An 18880-nucleotide genomic window follows, 5' to 3' on the forward strand; every position below is an offset into this window, starting at 1 on the left:
TGTGATCTGCTTTATCTCCTAACATATTGAACAAGTTGACTGCAGGTATTTACTTAAAAAGTAGCTACAAATATTCAAATTTGTTGAAAAACTTCAAATAAATTGTTTTGATGGTATTGAAAAACCATCCCGTGGCTTTTTCCAAATATCCCGGTATATACGTTATACCGCCCAAACCTATTTGGTGACGTTATTCTTAGTCAGCTGCACACCGGGCGGTACCTATACGATAAGATTAACTTAAATAATCTACTTTTCCTTGTCTCCTAATAGAAGGTATAGAGCAGCCTACCTGGTGGAGTAAATAAGCAATCTCTCCTTGAAGTGTATGGAAAGGCCTCACTGAAGTATTCTGCCTTACCATTGTCCTGCTAGACTATAGGCTATTTCAGTAATATTAGCTCTCCTTTCAATAGCCTCTGGTCTCCACAAAAATACAAATCAAAGACTTTAAATCTATGTGAGTGGAATCTATTTTAGAAGCATGCACCTCAAGTGCGGAACATGGCTGTTTGCTGCCGTTTCCCACTTTCCCCTCTTTATCTGAGAATATGTATAGCACTCATTCACCAAGGCATATCATCGATGTTCTGCTATCGAAATTACCTTTTTCCATTTCAGACTGAGTTTTCTTATCCCCTCTCTCCTGTCTTCAGTGAGTGTAATCCATTTGCCAAGAAAATGCTATATGGTATTTAGCTAGCAGCAAGGCAGACGGTTGAAACCTTAGATGCAACGTGGGATGTTTGAAAGGCGGGATGTTTGAAAGGCTCTTTGAAGATGTCCCCCCCTTGCAAACTGTAAAGGGATTTCTCTTCTATAGCACACAGTGTTCTGTTGGAAACCTCTGAACTCGCTGATAATTCTCACCTGGCTGACACCATCCATTCTTAGCCTGTTGGGAACACAATCGGGTTGAGCAACAATACACCTGATGCTAATGCTTAAATTCTCAGTATTTGCTATTATGAAATGGCATGCTGAGATGTTTTCTCTGGCGAGGCCTGTCAATAGTAAATGAAGTATGGGAAGCAGATGTGAGGTACGTTGTTGGCCGCTAAAGTTGTAAAGTCCTCCCATGTCTTTTTGTGTTATGGTTTTTGGACTGCCTATTGGGGCCTTTCCCTAGCACCTGGTTATTTGGCTAGAAAGTTGTGGATAACCTTTATGTAATAACCCTCATGTTTGACTTCAAGCGATCCGCTCCCATCCCGATCTAGGGTAAATCCAAAATGGCTTGATGTACCTCCCAGTATTTTCCAAAGGAAAGATCTCCATCCCAAAAACGTGGTACTCTGGAATAATATTGTGAAAGTAAATTTTTCAGTCTGTCAGTTCATTTCTAGTCAATTTTCAGTACCCCTCCTGCGCTAAACATAACTCCAGACTCCGGAGGTCGCCCATCAACTCGCACTGACTTCTATATGCTAATGTTAGAGAAAAAGCTTAAAATCCCCTCTCAGATCTCAGCCTTGGCTGTATAGGCCCACTGCTGCGTTTCACTGTCATCATTAAGCCCAGTATGAAGTCTCTGCCAGTCTGTTCTGCTGCAGGTGTTGACAGTCTCTGCACGCTCTTCTTCTGAAATGCGCCACATGTTCTGCCCTACCCATTCTTCTGTAATTGGCTGGGTTCTTGGACATAATTAACACCAGGAAGTGATGGAGCTGTGTCTGGGCGAGGTAGAGAGAGAGTGTGTGATAGAGGCGATTAGGTCGGGTTTTGATGTGTCTTAGGTGCCAATCGGACGGTAACGCCATTAGGGATCCATTAGTCTGGTCTGAGATGGGAGTCTGAGAGGGTGGTGGTGGTACTGAAGGCTGCTGGGAGCTGCAATATAAGCATAGGGTTGGGTTGGTGTGGTGTGTGTCTGTCAGAGAGGGGGCAGCCATACGTTAGCTAAATGAGGTGCAGACAGACTCCGCCTCATGTCTGCCTCACCACCCTGACTCCAATCACTCTCAACAGCCAAACCTGCTAATGTGCTGGGATTGGCTGTATTCAGAAGCCAATCCCAGTGGTGTGTGTCTGCCTTCATGCATACAACAATTATAGACAACATGGTGCCTTTTGCTGTCCTATCTTTCAGTCACCTCATTAGGCTTAAGTCCTACTGAAGCTGAATGTCTAATGTCTACTATGGAGGCCCTGAGTCATGCTGGAGGATTTGTCCCATTCTGGGGGGATTTTCTGTCTGATCTCTGATGCGAGTGACCTCATCTGCTTCTTTAGCAGTGCCAGTTCTTGAGCAGTATGCTCTTCAGTGACTCAATACCACCTTTCTGTGGTGGCTTACAAGTGACTCCCAGTTAGCCATTTCCCACCTGACAGCCAAACACACAGTACCCCTGTACACCTCACCCGTGCTGGTGAGCAGCACTCCAGGGCCATGTGATGTGTGTTTTAGTGTTGTCACGGTACCAGTATCACGATACTACGATACCAGATTTTCCATGGCAAAAAGGAAAACCCAAAGCAGACTAAACTCTATGATCCTTTAAAAACCTACTTTATGTTCAATATAGTGGGCTATAGCTTGGTAGAGCACGGCGCTTGTAACGCCAAGGTAGTGGGTTCGATCCCCGGGACCACCCATACACACAAAAAAAAAATGTATGCACGCATGACTGTAAGTCGCTTTGGATAAAAGCGTCTGCTAAATGGCATATTATTATATTATTATTATTATTATTATTTGATTCTAAGTGACAACGCAAGGCCGTTTTGTCTCCAACATTAGGACTGTTTTCCTCAGGAAATTGAGTTTGCTTCATGTTTTCTTTTCTTGCCACGATACCTCTGTGAGTATCGCGATACTGGCATCGTGACAACCCTAGTGTGTGAGTGTCTCCTCGGGGGGGCCTGTGTGTCTCCCATGGGCCCTGTACATGTGAGTGTGTGTGATCACGGGGCCTCTGTTCGGCTTGCGTTCCCCGGCCCCTGGGCTTCGCACGTCACATCCTCAGGATAGAAAATAGATTTGGTTTTACGGGAGACCGGCTGCTAGGGTTGCGTCAATCAGGAAAGTGCCTTGTCGTCATGGCAACGACCACTCATCCACCTGAGGCTGGATCTGAGTCTCTCTCTCTCTCCTGTTTTGAAACTGTTCATCTGCCCTGTCCCTTTAGCCTTCCTTCTCACTTGTTGCTCACTAGCTGTCCACCATTCTCCCTTTTGCATGTGATGACATGGGGATTAGCCTCCTACTTTAATGTAAGATGTGTTAGTCATTCACTTATTCTTGAGTGTTCTCTTGTTTTCTCTTAGAAACACGTTACCTTTGGTCCTGCCGTTTTAACTTCCACTTCTGTTAGCTTCCCCTCTGTCTGTCTGTCTGTATTCAGTCTTCCACTGGCCCCTCTGTCTGTCTGTCAGTGTTTGTCTTTATGTTGTCTCATCCCCTCAGCCTCCTAGGGAGAGCCTGGGTCTTACTAACAGGCAGAGGTCTGTGGGCCTGAAATGCTTTGTCCTTTTTCTGCGTCTCTATGGCTGTTGCCCGCACCAGCTGTCACCTGCAGTCGTTCTGACAATGTGATTAAAACGGACTAAAACTTATTTTAGCAGGTCCTAGTTAAGCCATACCCAACCACCCGCCACTGTCACTTACAGCTCGTTGACATACGGCTTTAAAGATTTTACAGACTAGCCACGCTACCTGTTCTGCTAGATCCGGTTAGATAAGCTCAATAGAAAAAACCCAGGATTGCCCTAGTCTGTTTGGCCAGCCGTGGAGAACTGTAAGCCAAGTGAGCGATGCTAGGCTTGCCCTTCAATCCCTCACTCATCATTTATATAGATTATCTTAATCCTATCATGGAACTGGAACAGTAATGTGTGTGATAGCTGTACTGTTACCGTAATGTTTGTAATAGCTGTACTGTTACCGTAATGTGTGTGATAGCTGTACTGTAACAGTAAAAAATTGTCAAAGACCTCAGCCACCCAAGTCATAGACTGTTCTCTCTGCTACCACACGGCAAGTGGTACCGGAGTGCCAAGTCTGGGACCAAAAGGCACCTGAACAGCTTCTACCCCCAAGCCATAAGACAGCTGAACAGTTAATCAAATGGCTACCCAGACTATTTGCGTTGACCTCCATTCTTAGTTTTTTTGCACATACATTGTTGCACTGGCTCTATGTACACTCACTGGACTCTACCCACACACTCACACATACTACACTGACACACCAACACACACATACATACATACACACTACATACACACACCAAACACACATGCACATGTATATGGACGCCACAGACACACTTTCACACCCTTCACATACGCTGCTGCTACTCTGTTTATTATCTATCCTGATTGCCTAGTCACTTTTACCCCTACCCCATACTGTATTACCTCAACTACCTGGTACCCCTGCACATTGACTCGGGACCACTACTCCTTGTATATAGGCTCGTTATTGTTATTTTATTGTTACTATTTCCTTTTTAGATTTTTTAAAACGTTTTATCTCTGCATTGTTGGGAAAGTGCTCGTAAGTAAGCATTTCACAGTGAAGTCTACACCTGTTGTATTTAATAATAATAATATGCCGTTTAGCAGACGCTTTTATCCAAAGCGACTTAGTCATGTGTGCATACATTTCTACGTATGGGTGGTCCCGGGGATCGAACCCACTACCCTGGCGTTACAAGCGCCATGCTCTACCATTTGGTGCATGTGACAAATACATTTTGATTTGATAATGTGTATGAAAGCTGTACAATTCCAATAATGCACGCTCCAGTCTGTGAGCTAAGGTTTCAGTTTAATTCCTTCCCCCTTACCAACAGACTCATGACAGCATAGGGTGTTTTTAAACATAAGGAGCACCATTTGTCACCTGTAGATATTCATGCTTCGTGAAAATAGCCAAAGACAGTGGTAGTAAAGGGGGGGTAGAAGGATTACTTTATACTATTCCAAGTATTCCTTAAAGAGGTAGGGTTTCAAGTGTCTCCAGAAGGTGGTGAGTGACTCCGCTGTCCTGGCGTCGTGAGGGAGCTTGTTCCACCATTGGGGTGCCAGAGCAGCGAACAGTTTGGACTGGGCTGAGCGGGTACTGTGCTTCCGCAGAGGTAGGGGGACCAGCAGGCCAGAGGTGGAAGAACGCAATGTCCTCGTTAGGGTGTAGGGACTGATCAGAGCCTGAAGGTAAGGAGGTGCTGTTCCCCTCACAGCTCCATAGGCAAGCACCATGGTCTTAGAAATGCCCCCATCAGAATCACAGGAATCCTATAGGAGGAACATAGGGGTTGTCTGTATATTGCAGCATGTATTTATCTGCAACTAATAATAGTTATTCTCTTTGAGTTATAATAACTCAACAAAACATAATGAAAACGTATTGTTATGGTGCCTCATTTCTTGAGTTGGGTTTGGCTATTTGGTTTCTGCAGTGGTATGTAGGCTATTGCTAAATTACTGTAAACTTGTGAAGATTTATATTGTTATTTTGTGTTCTTACACCATGGCATGTCATCTCAGTTGGTTGAAATGTCATTAGAATCCGTTTACAACCAGAACTGGTAAAAACAATGTAATTTTAAATGGTTTTTCCCACAGGGATGTCTTGTTTTGGAGCAATTAGGCTGCGTTTACACAGGCAGCCCAATTCTGATCTTTTGGCCATTTATTGATGAAAGAGCTGATCTGATTGGTCAAAAGACCAATTAGTGGAAAAAGATCAGAATTGTGCTGCCTGTGTAAACACAGCCTCAGGCCAGGCTATGAGGTAACTGGTCCTAGCAGTGTGGTCATGTCCCAGTAAGGTTTCTAGTCCTAGTATGTTCTAAGGAGCTGTCAGTCTGTTTTACCCAGATCAGCAATGACGGGGCTGCGTCATGGCTAGCCTGACGACGTGTGAGACGGCGCGTTAGGCCTACTGTTTAACGGGATCATCACCATGGAGTTACCCAGGGTTACCGTGAGCCAGCACTTAGTGACGCTGTAGATGTACAGTACTTCTTGGTTGTCCTTATCCAGCTCACACCCTGACCCCTGACCTGATAACCTGTTGGCTGAGGCTGGTGGTTCTCAAAGATCTCCCTGTGAGAGATCAACCATAGCTTAGCCTCAACAAATCCTAGCTACATTGACTAGAAGCAGAGAAAAGGCTAAACTGGCTTTAGCTCAGTGTCTAGTGGAAAACTTCCTCGTACTGTGGCTGGTGCTGGTGACACCAAGCTGTTCCCTGATCAGTATGGGTACATGGGTCACTTGGCAAGGTGACACACACAAGACTGCTGTACTTTAGCTTTGACCTCTTGTGTTTCTGCCATCTCAGCTTTATCATGATATGACTGACTAGAAACTTAATTGTGCTGCTAGAAGGCATGTTTGGACCCAATCCCTTTCTCACATAGTCAGTTGTAACTGTGTTATGCTGAGTCAGTGTATGAGTGTAAGTCTATACGTGTAGCTAACCGCTTTGCCGTTGTGTTTGTCTCTCCTTCCAGGGCTCCAGAGATCATCCTGGGCCTGCCCTTCTGTGAAGCCATCGACATGTGGTCCCTGGGCTGTGTGATCGCTGAGCTCTTCCTGGGCTGGCCCCTCTACCCAGGGGCCCTGGAGTACGACCAGGTAAATAAGCCTGTTATAATGAACTGTAGTATATTGTTACATTACTGTCCACCCTCCCCTCTGAGGCTCACTGTTATAATGAACTGTAGTGTATTGTTACATTACTGTCCACCCTCCCCTCTGAGGCTCACTGTTATAATGAACTGTAGTGTATTGTTACATTACTGTCCACCCTCCCCTCTGAGGCTCACTGTTATAATGAACTGTAGTGTATTGTTACATTACTGTCCACCCTCCCCTCCTCTGAGGCTCACTGGTCCAGATACATAAGAGCTCTAGAACTCCTCCCCTCCTCTGAGGCTCACTGGTCCTGATACATAAGAGCTCTAGAACTCACCTCCTCTGAGGCTCACTGGTCCAGATACATAAGAGCTCTAGAACTCACCTCCTCTGAGGCTCACTGGTCCAGATACATAAGAGCTCTAGAACTCCCCTCCTCTGAGGCTCACTGGTCCAGATACATAAGAGCTCTAGAACTCCCCTCCTCTGAGGCTCACTGGTCCAGATACATAAGAGCTCTAGAACTCCTCTCTGAGGCTCACTGGTCCAGATACATAAGAGCTCTAGAACTCATCCCCTCCTCTGAGGCTCACTGGTCCAGATACATAAGAGCTCTAGAACTCCTCCCCTCCTCTGAGGCTCACTGGTCCTGATACATAAGAGCTCTAGAACTCCTCCCATCCTCTGAGGCTCACTGGTCCAGATACATAAGAGCTCTAGAACTCTTCCCCTCCTCTGAGGCTCACTGGTCCAGATACATAAGAGCTCTAGAACTCTCCTCTGAGGCTCACTGGTCCTGATACATAAGAGCTCTAGAACTCCTCCCATCCTCTGAGGCTCACTGGTCCAGATACATAAGAGCTCTAGAACTCCTCCCCTCCTCTGAGGCTCACTGGTCCAGATACATAAGAGCTCTAGAACTCCCCTCTGAGGCTCACTGGTCCTGATACATAAGAGCTCTAGAACTCCTCCCTTGTCTTCCTTCTTTTCCTCCTCCTATTCCCTCCACATCTTCTCATTCTTCTCATTCGCTCCTCCTTGAAGTTCCTTTATATCTCCTCCTCCTTGAAGTTCCTTTATATATTCTCCTTGAAGTTCCTTTATATCTCCTCCTTGAAGTTCCTTTATCTCCTCCTCCTTGAAGTTCCTTTATATCTCCTCCTTGAAGTTCCTTTATATCTCCTCCTTGAAGTTCCTTTATCTCCTCCTCTACCCTTTTTCTTCCCTCTTTACCACCTCTTCCTCCTCCCCCTCTCTCTCCCTCTCTCCCTCGCTCTACTTCTCTCTCACCTTCTCTCTCTCTCTCTCTCTCTCTCTCTCTCTCTCTCTCTCTCTCTCTCTCTCTCTCTCTCTCTCTCTCTCTCTCTCTCTCTCTCTCTCTCTCTCTCTCTCTCTCTCTCTCATTCTCTCTCTCTCATGCTCTCTCTCTCTGCCTCCCTTTAGTCTACTGTCCTCCTCCTCCATCTCCTCCCCTCCACTTTCCTCTCCTCCACTTTCCTCTGGCATCTGTTCTCCTCTCCAGCTGAGTGAAGTCTGTCTGGCCCCTCCTGCTCTACTGTGTGATATCTGTACTGTAACAGACCCGTCTGTTCTCCTCTCTAGCTGAGTGAAGTCTGTCTGGCCCCTCCTGCTCTACTGTGTGATATCTGTACTGTAACAGACCTGTCTGTTCTCCTCTCCAGCTGAGTGAAGTCTGTCTGGCCCTCCTGCTCTACTGTGTGATATCTGTACTGTAACAGACCTGTCTGTTATCCTCTGAGGTAATGGTGTGTGTTCATGTTATGAGGGGATTGCTTATGTTAGGGCATTGACTCAGACCTCCCACTCCTCCATAGTCCTGTTATTAATGTTTTACTCCTGCTGGGTTCTCAGGATGATTGGCCTGAATCCTGCAGTGACCTGTGGAGAAGGGAGGGGGAGGCACTGGAAACGAGGGATGGAAGGGAGAGGGGAAGGGAGGGGGAGGCACTGGAAACGAGGGATGGAAGAGAGAGGGGAAGGGAGGGGGAGGCACTGAAACGAGGGATGGAAGGGAGAGGGGAAGGGAGGGGAGGCACTGAAACGAGGGATGGAAGAGAGAGGGGAAGGGAGGGGGAGGCACTGGAAACGAGGGATGGAAGAAAGAGGGGAAGGGAGGGGGAGGCACTGCAAACGAGGGATGGAAGAAAGAGGGGAAGGGAGGGGGAGGCACTGGAAACGAGGGATGGAAGAGAGAGGGGAAGGGAGGGGGAGGCACTGGAAACGAGGGATGGAAGAGAGAGGGGAAGGGAGGGGGAGGCACTGCAAACGAGGGATGGAAGAGAGAGGGGGAGGCACTGGAAACGAGGGATGGAAGAAAGAGGGGAAGGGAGGGGGAGGCACTGGAAACGAGGGATGGAAGAGAGAGGGGAAGGGAGGGGGAGGCACTGGAAACGAGGGATGGAAGAAAGAGGGGAAGGGAGGGGGAGGCACTGGAAACGAGGGATGGAAGAGAGAGGGGAAGGGAGGGGGAGGCACTGGAAACGAGGGATGGAAGAGAGAGGGGAAGGGAGGGGGAGGCACTGGAAACGAGGGATGGAAGAGAGAGGGGAAGGGAGGGGGATAAAGGAGGATATTAAGTACTGGGACTGATTGGGGCAGCAGGGGTGGAAAGGAGGGAGAGTGAGAGAGTGTAGAAGGGGAGATATTGATGAAGAAATAAATTAACATAGTGTGAGGGAATGAATTGAGAGGTTAGAGAGGAGTGAAAGACGGAGGAGGAGAGTGACAGGCAGCGACAGGCCCAGATTAGTGCCGTATTTCCTGGCCGCCGCCGGCGGGGGAGGGCTCCCCTGTGGATGTGCTAGTGGCGGCAGGCAGGGCGGAGGTGTGGATGGTATCTCCCCATGACTGATGGCATAGCAGGCTGGAGGTGATGGATCCCCCTACAGTGGAGCCCTGAACAGCAGCTGCCCAGAGTTAAATGAATCTGGGGCTTACGTTGAACGGCTTTTCCCCCGCCCTGGAGACCCATCCACAGCAAGCCTGTCAGTCCAGCCCCAGCCCCAACCGTTCCTATACATTACCCTACAGTACACCCCCTAAGCCCCCTCAGCAGACAGTGTCCTCGCCAAAGTATTTTTACGGCCCAGCATCATTTTTCACGCTTTCCGCTCCGTGCCCCGAGGCAGGAGGGATAATTCAACACCTCCCAAAGAGATTTGACTTGAGCACGGCAGCACTAAATGTAATGAATCTGCCACAGGGCTGACGGCTGCTGCCTGCCACAGGGCTGACGGCTGCTGCCTGCCACAGGGCTGACGGCTGCTGCCTGCCACAGGGCTGACGGCTGCTGCCTGCCACAGGGCTGACGGCTGCTGCCTGCCACAGGGCTGACGGCTGCTGCCTGCCACAGGGCTGAAGGAAAGCCTCTCAAAGAGACTAGAGGACAGAAGGAGAAATGGGAAGTGAAGCCAGGAAAAGAGAGGAGATATGGAGAGAGAGCAGAGAAATGATAGATGAAGGGAGAGTGCTAAATAAGAGAAAGGGACTGAATACAGAGAGGATTGAAAAGGGGGGATTTATTGGGAGATGAGTTCCTATTAGATTTCATAATCGTCGCAGCAGCAATACCACTACATTAGTAACTCCACTGATCTACACAGTCTCTCTCTCTCTGGCCTGCTGTCATCTAGTGTACACCCCTCAGTCAGTTATCATGCCCGTGCCCTGTGGGCATCACATGGACATTAATAGGTGTACTTTAATGCATACCCTTCACCACTAACCTGCGGAAAACTCCCCCCCCTCCCTCACAGGGTGTGGGGTGTCACCCTGGGCCCTGGGGGCAAGATGGCTGGAGCAAAAGGGGCCGCTGTCACCCCTCACTCCCAGCATGGGGTCTAGTTCCATCCCACACAGCAGAATGTATTTATAACCCTCCTCCTCCTCCTCTCCTCTTCCTCCATCTCTCACCTCTCAAGCATGTCTAACCTTCTCTCAACATTTGGGCAATGTTTCAGCAACCGTGATCTGGCGCTATAGGATAGGGCCCTGGGAGTGTGTCCAATCCGCCCCCTCTCTCCTTTCTTTCTCTCCCTCCCTCTTTCTCTCTCTCTACCTCTCTCTCTCTCTCTCTCTCTCTCTCTCTCTCTCCCTCTACCTCTCTCTCTCTACCTCTACCGCTCCCTCTACCTCTCTCTCTCTCTCTCTCTCTCTCTCTCTCTCTCTCTCTCTCTCTCTCTACCTCTCTCTCTCTACCTCTACCGCTCCCTCTACCTCTCTCTCTCTCTCTCTACCTCTCTCCCTCTACCTCTCTCCCTCTACCTCTCTCCCTCTACCTCTCTCTCTCTACATCTCTCTACCTCTACCTCTCTCCCTCTACCTCTCTCTCTACCTTTACCTCTCTCTCTCTCTCTCTCTCTCTACCTTTACCTCTCTCTATCTCTCTCTCTCTCTCTCGCTCTCCCTCTACCTCTCTCTCTCTCTCTCTCTCTCTCTCTCTCCCTCTACCTCTCTCTCTACCTCTCCCTCTCTCCCTCTCCCTCTACCTCTCTCTACCTTTACCTCTCTCTCTCTCTCTCTCGCTCTCTCGCTCTCTCGCTCTCTCGCTCTCTCGCTCTCTCGCTCTCTCGCTCTCTCTCTCTCTCTCTCTCTCTCTCTCTCTGTGTTGTACTGCAGGTCTGGGCCCGTTTTGTATAGTTGGTTGTTTGCGTCCTAGAAAGACTGCAGTGACACACCTTCCAGGAAAATAAGAGTTTTTCCCTTCAGAGAGGAATTATTCTCACTCGCACATACACTCACTCACGTAAACATGCACGCACATGCACACGCACACACATTCTTCATACCAATGTTGGAGAGGAGAGAGGCGGAGGAGGAGATACTCAGAATGAGGAAGTGCAATAGAGAGAGAGAGAGATGGGGAGGGAGTGCAATAGAGAGAGATGGGGAGGGAGTGCAATAGAGAGAGAAGGGGAGGGAGTGCAATAGAGAGAGAAGGGGAGGGAGTGCAATAGAGAGAGAAGGGGAGGGAGTGCAATAGAGAGAGAAGGGGAGGTAGTGCAATAGAGAGAGAAGGGGAGGGAGTGCAATAGAGAGGGAGAGAGAGAGGAGAGAGAGAGAGAGAGAGAGAGAGAGGGAGAGAGAGGGAGAAGAGGGAGAGGGAGAGAGGGAGAGAGAGAGAGAGAGAGAGAGAGAGAGAGAGAGAGAGAGAGAGAGAGAGAGAGAGAGAGGAGAGAGGGAGAGAGAGAGAGAGAGAGAGAGAGAGAGAGAGAGAGAGAGAGAGAGAGAGAGAGAGAGAGAGAGAGAGAGAGAGAGAGAGAGAGAGAGAGAGAGAGAGAGAGAGAGAGAGAGAGAGAGAGAGAGAGAGAGAGAGAGAGAGAGAGAGAGAGAGAGAGAGAGAGAATATTTAAGGCCACGGTGGGTGAGGTGTACTGCTGCAGCCTCTTGATGTTCATGTCAAGCCTTCATAGGAACCAAATGAGAGCAGCACCATGATGCAAGCACAAGGAATGGCAATGAGTCCACTCTCTCATCTCTACTCTACCACCATCCCACCCTCACACACGTAGATAAATACACATCCTGTCTTCTTTCCAGCCTCGGACAGTTTTTCTTCGCTATGCTCATTTCCAGGGCATTTATCTATGAGATTGTTGACATATTTCCTCCCTTCTCCATTACCAAGTCAGACTTGACATACAGTGCATTCGGAAAGTATTCAGACCCCTTGACTTTTTCCACATTTTGTTAGGTTACAGCCTTATTCTAAAATTGATTAAATTGTTTTTTTTCCCCCTCATCAATCTACAGTGGGGAAAATAAGTATTTAGTCAGCCACCAATTGTGCAAGTTCTCCCACTTAAAAAGATGAGAGAGGCCTGTAATTTTCATCATAGGTACACGTCAACTATGACAGACAAATTGAGAAAAAAAAATCCAGAAAATCACATTGTAGGATTTGTAATGAATTTATTTGCAAATTATGGTGGAAAATAAGTATTTGGTCACCTACAAACAAGCAAGATTTCTGGCTCTCACAGACCTGTAACTTCTTCTTTAAGAGGCTCCTCTGTCCTCCACTCGTTACCTGTATTAATGGCACCTGTTTCAACTTGTTATCAGTATAAAAGACACCTGTCCACAACCTCAAACAGTCACACTCCAAACTCCACTATGGCCAAGACCAAAGAGCTGTCAAAGGACACCAGAAACAAAATTGTAGACCTGCACCAGGCTGGGAAGACTGAATCTGCAATAGGTAAGCAGCTTGGTTTGAAGAAATCAACTGTGGGAGCAATTATTAGGAAATGGAAGACATACAAGACCACTGATAATCTCCCTCGATCTGGGGCTCCACGCAAGATCTCACCCCGTGGGGTCAAATGATCACAAGAACGGTGAGCAAAAATCCCAGAGCCACACGGGGGGACCTAGTGAATGACCTGCAGAGAGCTGGGACCAAAGTAACAAAGCCTACCATCAGTAACACACTACGCCGCCAGGGACTCAAATCCTGCAGTGCAGACATGTCCCCCTGCTTAAGCCAGTACATGTCCAGGCCCGTCTGAAGTTTGCTAGAGTGCATTTGGATGATCCAGAAGAGGATTGGGAGAATATCATATGGTCAGATGAAACCAAAATATAACTTTTTGGCAAAAACTCAACTCGTCGTGTTTGGAGGACAAAGAATGCTGAGTTGCATCCAAAGAACACCATACCTACTGTGAAGCATGGGGGGTGGAAACATCATGCTTTGGGGCTGTTTTTCTGCAAAGGGACCAGGACGACTGATCCGTGTAAAGGAAAGAATGAATGGGGCCATGTATCGTGAGATTTTGAGTGAAAACCTCCTTCCATCAGCAAGGGCATTGAAGATGAAGCATGGCTGGGTCTTTCAGCATGACAATGATCCCAAACACACCGCCCGGGCAACGAAGGAGTGGCTTCGTAAGAAGCATTTAAGGTCCTGGAGTGGCCTAGCCAGTCTCCAGATCTCAACCCCATAGAAAATCTTTGGAGGGAGTTGAAAGTCCGTGTTGCCCAGCGACAGCCCCAAAACATCACTGCTCTAGAGGAGATCTGCATGGAGGAATGGGCCAAAATACCAGCAATAGTGTGTGAAAACCTTGTGAAGACTTACAGAAAACGTTTGACCTGTGTCATTGCCAACAAAGGGTATATAACAAAGTATTGAGAAACTTTTGTTATTGACCAAATACTTATTTTCCACCATAATTTGCAAATCAATTCATTAAAAATCCTACAATGTGATTTTCTGGAATTTTTTTTCTCATTTTGTCTGTCATAGTTGACGTGTACCTATGATGAAAATTACAGGCCTCTCGCATCTTTTTAAGTGGGAGAACTTGCACAATTGGTGGCTGACTAAATACTTTTTTTCCCCACTGTACATACAATAACCTATAATGACAAAGCAAAAACAGGTTTTTAGATTTTTCCACAAAAATAAAAAAATTAAAAACGGACATCACATTTACATAACTATTCAGACCCTTTACTCAGTACTTTGTTGAAGCACTTTAGGCAGCGTTTACAGCCTCGAGTCTTCTTGGGTATAACGCTACAAGCTTGGCACACCTGTATTTGGGGAGTTTCTCCCATTCTTCTCTGCAGATCCTCTCAAGCTCTGTTAGGTTGGATGGGGAGCGTCGCTGCACAATTATCTTCAGGTCTCTCTAGAGATGTTCGATCGGGTTCAAATCCGGGCTCTGGCTGGGCCACTCAAGGACATTCAGAGACTTGTCCCGAAGCAACTTCTGTGTTTTCTTGGCTCTGTGCTTAGGGTTTTTGTCCTGTTGGATGGTGAACCTTCACCCCAGTCTAAGGTCCTGAGCACTCTGGAGCAGGTTTCCATCAAGGATCTCTCTGTACTTTGCTCCAATCATCTTTCGCTCGATCCTGGCTAGTCTCCCAGTCCCTGCCGCTAAAAAACATCCCCACAGCATGATGTTGCCACCAAGCTTCACCGTAGGGATGGTGCCAGGTTTCCTCCAGACGTGACGCTTGGCATTCAGGCCAAAGAGTTAAATCTTGGTTTCATCAGACCAGAGAATGTTGTTTCTCATGGTCTGAGAGTCCTTTAGGTGCCTTTTGACAAACTCCAAGCAGGCTGTCATGTACCTTTTACTGAGGAGTGGCCTCCGTCTGGCCAGTCTACCATAAAGGCCTGATTGGTGGAGTGCTGCAGAGATGGTTGTCCTTCTGGAAGTTTCTCCCATCTCCACAGAGGAACTCTGGAGCTCTGTCAGAGTGACCATCAGGTTCTTGGTCACCTCCCTCACCAAGGCCCTACTCCCCTGATTGCTCAGTTTGGCCGGGCGGCCAGCTCTAGGAAGAGTCTTGGTGGTTCCAAACTTCTTCCATTTAAGAATGATGGAGGCCATTGTGTTCTTGGGGACCTTCAATGCTGCAGACATTTTCTGTGCCTCGACACTATCCTGTCTCGGAGCTCTACGGATAATTCCTTCGAGCTCATGGCTTGGTTTTTGCTTTGACATGCACTGGCAACTGTGGGATCTTATATAGACAGGTGTGTGCCTTTCCAAATCATGTCCAATTAATTGAATTTACCACAGGTGGACTCGAATCAAGTTGTAGAAACATCTCAAGGATGTTCAATGGAAACAGGATGCACCGGAGCTCAATTTCAAGTCTCATAGCAAAGGGTCTGAATACTTATGTAAATAAGGTATTTCTGTTTATTTTTCTATACATTTCTAAAAAATGTCTAAACTTGTTTTCGCTTTGTCATTATGGGGTATTGTGTGTAGATTGATAAGGACACATTTTTATTTATATCCATTTTAGAATAAGGCTATAACGTAACAAAATGTGGGAAAAGTGAAGGGGTCTGAATACTTTCCGAATGCACTGTATGTGCGGTGGAGGATAATTTCACTCGCAAAAACGTTCCCTTTTTTCATTTTTCCTTTGGTGGAAAGAAATATGAACAGAGTGCTTTCCGAATGCACTGTATGTTCTCCTTCCCATTTACCAAAACAGATTTGACATATTTTCTCCCTTCCCCATTACCAAAACAGATTTGATATATTTCTTCCCTTCCCCATTACCAAGTCAGACTTGACATATTTCCTCCCTTCCCCATTACCAAGTCAGACTTGACATATTTCCTCCCTTCCCCATTACCAAGTCAGACTTGACATATTTCCTCCCTTCCCCATTACCAAGTCAGACTTGATATATTTCCTCCCTTCCCCATTACCAAGTCAGACTTGATATATTTCCTCCCTTCCCCATTACCAAGTCAGACTTGATATATTTCCTCCCTTCCCCATTACCAAGTCAGACTTGATATATTTCCTCCCTTCCCCATTACCAAGTCAGACTTGATATATTTCTTCCCTTCCCCATTACCAAGTCAGACTTGACATATTTCCTCCCTTCCCCATTACCAAGTCAGACTTGATATATTTCCTCCCTTCCCCATTACCAAGTCAGACTTGACATATTTCCTCCCTTCCCCATTACCAAGTCAGACTTGACATATTTCCTCCCTTCCCCATTACCAAGTCAGACTTGATATATTTCCTCCCTTCCCCATTACCAAGTCAGACTTGATATATTTCTTCCCTTCCCCATTACCAAGTCAGACTTGACATATTTCCTCCCTTCCCCATTACCAAGTCAGACTTTATATATTTCCTCCCTTCCCCATTACCAAGTCAGACTTGATATATTTCCTCCCTTCCCCATTACCAAGTCAGACTTGACATATTTCCTCCCTTCCGCATTACCAAGTCAGACTTGACATATTTCTATCTGGGTTGAAGACAGATAAAGGGAATAACTTTAACACTGATGGCCAGAGAGGGAAACATTACTGTAAACACACACAGACCTTGGGTCCTCATGGTTATGCAGGCAGTGTTAGCCAGAGAAGGCCATCTCATAAGAACAGTGTGTTTTATTAACTAGTGATGGTTGTGGACTCAGACGGAGAGGTAGAGACTTGTCTCTGTGTACAGGAGACTTGAGGGAGCCAATTTAAGAGTTTATTGAATTGGTAAGATGTTAATCCTAGATGTATTGACATGATTAAGTGGAGCTACACGCACACGCACTACATATCTCTGTTCATATCATCTCATCTCTGTAATTGATTTTATGTCTGTGCGTATGCTTTGGCATTTAGATCCATATGAGGTTAGATGATTACATTTTCTTTTTAAAAGATATCTTAAATGAATCCTTGAAACCTAGAAGTCATTGAATTTGAGGCCAAACATAGGCAGGGTTAAGCCTGTCCAAGACCCAGGGTCCCAAATAGGCTAGTTTAGGGGCTAGTGCCCTGCAGTCTCAAGAATGCAAACACAGCCCTCATTCCTCTCCCCTAGCCCTTCTCACCCACAACTCCTCCACCCCAGTGGAATGCCGACGCCCCTCTTGCCCTCCTCTCGCCCCCAGGGCAGCACTCAGCCTCTAATGGATGTTTTCCCTGACACCTTGGTGTGACTGACGTCAGACAGGCCTCTCTCTCCAACTTCTCTCATAAACCTCCCTGTTCTTCATCCCACCACCCAGTAGATACACAGACATAATCATCCCACCACCCAGTAGATACACAGACAGAATCATCCCACCACCCAGTAGATACACAGACAGAATCATCCCACCACCCAGTAGATACACAGACAGAATCATCCCACCACCCAGTAGATACACAGACAGAATCATCCCACCACCAGTAGATAGACAGACAGAATCATCCCACCACCCAGTAGATACACAGACAGAATCATCCCACCACCCAGTAGATAGACACAGACAGAATCATCCCACCACCCAGTAGATACACAGACATAATCATCCCACCACCCAGTAGATAGACAGACAGAATCATCCCACCACCCAGTAGATAGACACAGACAGAATCATCCCACCACCCAGTAGATACACAGACAAAATCATCCCACCACCCAGTAGATACACAGACAGAATCATCCCACCACCCAGTAGATAGACAGACAGAATCATCCCACCACCCAGTAGATACACAGACAGAATCATCCCACCACCCAGTAGATACACAGACAGAATCATCCCACCACCAGTAGATAGACAGACAGAATCATCCCACCACCCAGTAGATACACAGACAGAATCATCCCACCACCCAGTAGATAGACACAGACAGAATCATCCCACCACCAGTAGATAGACACAGACAGAATCATCCCACCACCCAGTAGATAGACACAGACAGAATCATCCCACCACCCAGTAGAAAGACACAGACAATCATCCCACCACCCAGTAGATAGACACAGACAGAATCATCCCACCACCCAGTAGATAGACACAGACAGAATCATCCCACCACCCAGTAGATAGACACAGACAGAATCAACCCACCACCCAGGTGTTGCATTAGCTTTCAGAAATCTGCATTTTTAAAACAGACCATCCCCCATTTTGTTGTTGTTGCAAAATGATGATTGGCCATCATATTTCTAATGTTGATCATAGAAAGAATGTAGCCAGCTACATTTCCAAATATTTTGCTTGAAATTAAGCTTGCATTTACATTTTATACCGGAGAAAAACTACACGGAGGAAATTACCCGCTGGTGATCCAATGACAAGAGCAAATATACTTCATCCGAGTGGAGAAGTGCAACTAAAGCATGAAATGAGTCCTTTTACATCATGATTTGGGGAGCGAACCCTGACTGAAGCTGAGCAGCATTTACAATAACAAGCATTTTAGATTTGCGTTTACAAAACGCAGAAAGATAAAGAATCCTGAGTTAACGCGACCCATGCAGGCAGGCAGCCTGAGTTAACGCGACCCATGCAGGCAGGCAGCCTGAGTTAACGCGACCCATGCAGGCAGGCAGCCTGAGTTAACGCGACCCATGCAGGCAGGCAGCCTGAGTTAACGCGACCCATGCAGGCAGGCAGCCTGAGTTAACGCGACCCATGCAGGCAGGCAGCCTGAGTTAACGCGACCCATGCAGGCAGGCAGCCTGAGTTAACGCGACCCATGCAGGCAGGCAGCCTGAGTTAACGCGACCCATGCAGGCAGGCAGCCATACTCTCACACTGCTAGGGCTCTGAATGAATGCCCCGTCCCAAGAATCCAAACATGTCCAAGATCACGGACACACCCACACATGTCAATCATTCCCAGGGCCCTACCCCGCACATGTCAATCATTCCCAGGGCCCTACCCCACACATGTCAGTCATTCCCAGGGCCCTACCCCACACATGTCAGTCATTCCCAGGGCCCTACCCCACACATGTCAGTCATTCCCAGGGCCCTACCCCACACGTCAGTCATTCCCAGGGCC

At 47.3% G+C, this 18880-nt stretch overlaps 1 protein-coding gene across 2 annotated transcripts in view; it reads left to right on the forward strand.

Annotated features, from left to right (window-relative positions):
• The window catches only part of hipk3b (homeodomain interacting protein kinase 3b), a 68871-nt gene that overhangs the window by 27260 nt on the left and 22731 nt on the right, over positions 1–18880 (forward strand). For both annotated transcript variants that reach the window (XM_045215114.1, XM_041859585.2), the window contains exon 3: positions 6462–6585. In XM_045215114.1, the coding sequence (XP_045071049.1) occupies positions 6462–6585 (124 nt within the window). The remainder of the gene's footprint in view (positions 1–6461; positions 6586–18880) is intronic.

Source organism: Coregonus clupeaformis, unplaced genomic scaffold (assembly GCF_020615455.1).
Source record: "Coregonus clupeaformis isolate EN_2021a unplaced genomic scaffold, ASM2061545v1 scaf0369, whole genome shotgun sequence".
Lineage (NCBI taxonomy): Eukaryota > Metazoa > Chordata > Actinopteri > Salmoniformes > Salmonidae > Coregonus > Coregonus clupeaformis.